The sequence below is a fragment of the Bison bison genome, unplaced genomic scaffold (genome assembly GCF_000754665.1).
Source record: "Bison bison bison isolate TAMUID 2011002044 unplaced genomic scaffold, Bison_UMD1.0 scf7180017864037, whole genome shotgun sequence".
Taxonomy (NCBI): Eukaryota; Metazoa; Chordata; class Mammalia; order Artiodactyla; family Bovidae; genus Bison; species Bison bison.
In genome coordinates this window covers 6,057,978-6,060,601 of record NW_011494609.1, presented here as the reverse complement: position 1 = coordinate 6,060,601, position 2,624 = coordinate 6,057,978, and the positions used below count along the sequence as shown (strand labels likewise).

At 65.1% G+C, this 2,624-nt stretch overlaps 1 protein-coding gene across 1 annotated transcript in view; it reads left to right on the top strand.

Annotated features, from left to right (window-relative positions):
- The window catches only part of COL18A1 (collagen, type XVIII, alpha 1), a 53,308-nt gene that overhangs the window by 48,038 nt on the left and 2,646 nt on the right, over positions 1–2,624 (top strand). The window contains exons 34-38 of the mRNA XM_010834990.1: positions 417–570; positions 653–726; positions 1,085–1,213; positions 1,644–1,768; positions 2,044–2,131. Coding sequence (XP_010833292.1) covers positions 417–570; positions 653–726; positions 1,085–1,213; positions 1,644–1,768; positions 2,044–2,131 — 570 coding nt within the window. The remainder of the gene's footprint in view (positions 1–416; positions 571–652; positions 727–1,084; positions 1,214–1,643; positions 1,769–2,043; positions 2,132–2,624) is intronic.

Genomic DNA, 2,624 nt, shown 5'->3' with positions numbered 1-2,624 from the left:
GAGGGAGGTCCCCTCTGCGGGCTGGGCCCTGACTACCCACCTTGGTCCTTTGCCCCAGCAGGGGTACCCACGCGGGAGGCACCCACAAATCAGGCCTGGTGGGCTCACAGTGGCCACCCTCCCAGTTGGGCCCTGATCTGGGGCACCTCCGCTCCTGCTGGTGCTGTCCTCCGCCGAATCCCCTCAGGGAGACTCTCTGTCCTGAAAGTGTCCGGGGGCCCTGGGGCTGTGCCTCTGTGTGGGGCTGCCCTCGCCTGCATCCTGGGGTCCCCTCCCAGCAGAGGGTATGCAGGACGGGGACAGGGAGGGGACAGCGGTTCGGGGACCATGGGCTAGTGGCAGATGCAGCCCAGCCCAGATGCCTGTCCCTGGCCTGGGGACACAGATGACAAGGCTCCGTGTTCTGTCTCCCCCAGGGCCCCAAGGGAGAGAGCATCCGCGGCCAGCCCGGCCCTCCGGGACCTCAGGGACCCCCTGGCATTGGCTACGAGGGACCCCAGGGGCCTCCTGGGCCCCCCGGACCCCCAGGGCCCCCGGGACCCCCTTCCTTTCCTGGCCCCTACAGGCAGAGTAAGTAGGGTAGGGAGTGGCCCTGGGCTCCAGCTCCCTCCAGGCAGGGCCAATATTCCTACCTCTGGCTTCTCTCTCGTAGCCATCAGTGTTCCTGGCCCGCCAGGCCCACCTGGGCCCCCAGGACCCCCCGGATCCATGGGCACTTCTTCAGGGGTAAGCACCGCCCTGCTCCTGACCTATAGGACCCTCACTGCCCAGCTACCCTTCCCTTTAGAGGCTGTCAGGGGACCCCAGCACCAAGGGCCCCAAGACATGGCTTCCAAAGCAGAAGTGGGGGCCCAGGTGTGGCTGGGGTCAGAGATGGGCAGGGGCGGATGGGAGCCACTGAGAAGGTCCCTCCGCTGTGCAGAGGCCATGTGGCCCAGGGCCTCGGGGGCTGACATCTCCCCACAGCGCTCCTGGGGCCATCCTGGGGAGGAGGGGCGACCTAGGTCTTCAGACGTCCCAGCCCCACCCCTCTGTGAGCCCTGAGGCCCCTCCGCAGGGATCCACTGGGCTGGGCTTCCAGCAGGTGAGGGTCTGGGCCACGTACCAGATGCTGGTGGACCAGGTGCCGCAGGTGCCGGAGGGCTGGCTCATCTACGTGGCCGACAGGGAGGAGCTGTACGTCCGGGTCCGGAATGGGTTCCGGAAGGTTCTGGTGAGTCCTGGACGCGCTCTCCTTGCACATGGTGGTGGGGGTGGGGTGGGGCGGCTTCCCGCCTCGCTCTGGGATGATGGGAGGTGGAAGCTCGGTGGTGAGGCCTGGTGAGGCCTGGGTGAGGGCACCAGACCAGCCAGGCGGGGTCCCCTGGGGTCTGGGCGTGACGGCCAGTGATCCCCCATCCTTGCTCACCTGTCTCCACCTTTTATTAGAAGCTGTTTTGTAGCAGTTTTAGGTTCAGAGACAAGTTGCTGTTCCTTTTTAAACTGACAGATGTCCTTACTGTGTGCTGGGCATGGGGTGGAGGAGGGGTGGGGGGCCACCAGGACGCAGCCACGCCGGCTTCCACTCAGGGGTGGGGTGGCCTGGGTGAGTGGTGCCGGCTGGGTCAGAGGTCCTGAGGTGACCCCCCCCTGTTTTCTTCCAGCTGGAGGCCCACGTGCCCCTCCCCCATGGAACGGTAAGGATCGCCCCTTCTTTCCACAGCCAGCTCAGGGCTGGAGGGCCAGAGCTGGGTCCTCAGACCACACTCATTGCCCTTCCAGGAGAGAGGCTCCTTTGATTTTGGTTTTTCTGCCCTCATCCACAGGAACAGACCCTTCAGGGGTGTGAGTGGAGGGAGAGGGGGGGATAGTCCAGTTTCCTAGGTAGGGGCTGTGTCACCCAGCGGCGGCTCCTCTGAATAGAAGTCACGGTTTCTCAAACGGTTCAGGAGTGGGCTCCATCCTAGGTTGTGGGCATGGGGTTCTGTGTGGGTCTGTCTGCCGCTGCAGGGGCTTGGGAGTCCCTTCTCCCACTCAGCACCTAGCTGTGCCCCTCCCTCCCAGTTGCTGGGCACTGTTCCAGGGGACAGCTGCGCCTAAGCAGGCACGGCCCCCGGCCGCAGGTGACACTGTCAGGGAGACAGGCACCAAGGTAGTCGGCGATGGGCAATAACATGGTAATATAGACACGTCTCACGTGGACACACGAGGTGGTTACACCGGTACAACTGCGTTAGAGATTACCACCAGGTACCAGTGGACAGGTGTCAGAGGCTTGGGTGCTGTGGGAAGGGCAGAGTCGGGAAGAGGTCCAGGGTCCAGGTCCCACTCTGAGGGGCCGGAGGCTGTGGGGTCAGGGTGGTCCCTCCCTGGGCCAGGGGAGAAGCTGGGTTCTGAGGGTCAGGACTGGGGGCATGGGCAGAGGGCCAGCTGACCTGACTGAGATATCAGCAGGCCGGCTCCCTCCGGACAGGCTAGGTGCCCCCAGGTCTGGGGTGCAATGCCCAGCTCACCACCTCCAATCTAGCCCTGGCCGCCCAAGAACACAGCCGGGTGCAAATGAAGGGCGCACAGGGCCGGGCATCAGGAACTCCCTGGCAGGCAGCAGACCTACACCCGCTCCCTCATGCCCCCCCCCCCACCCC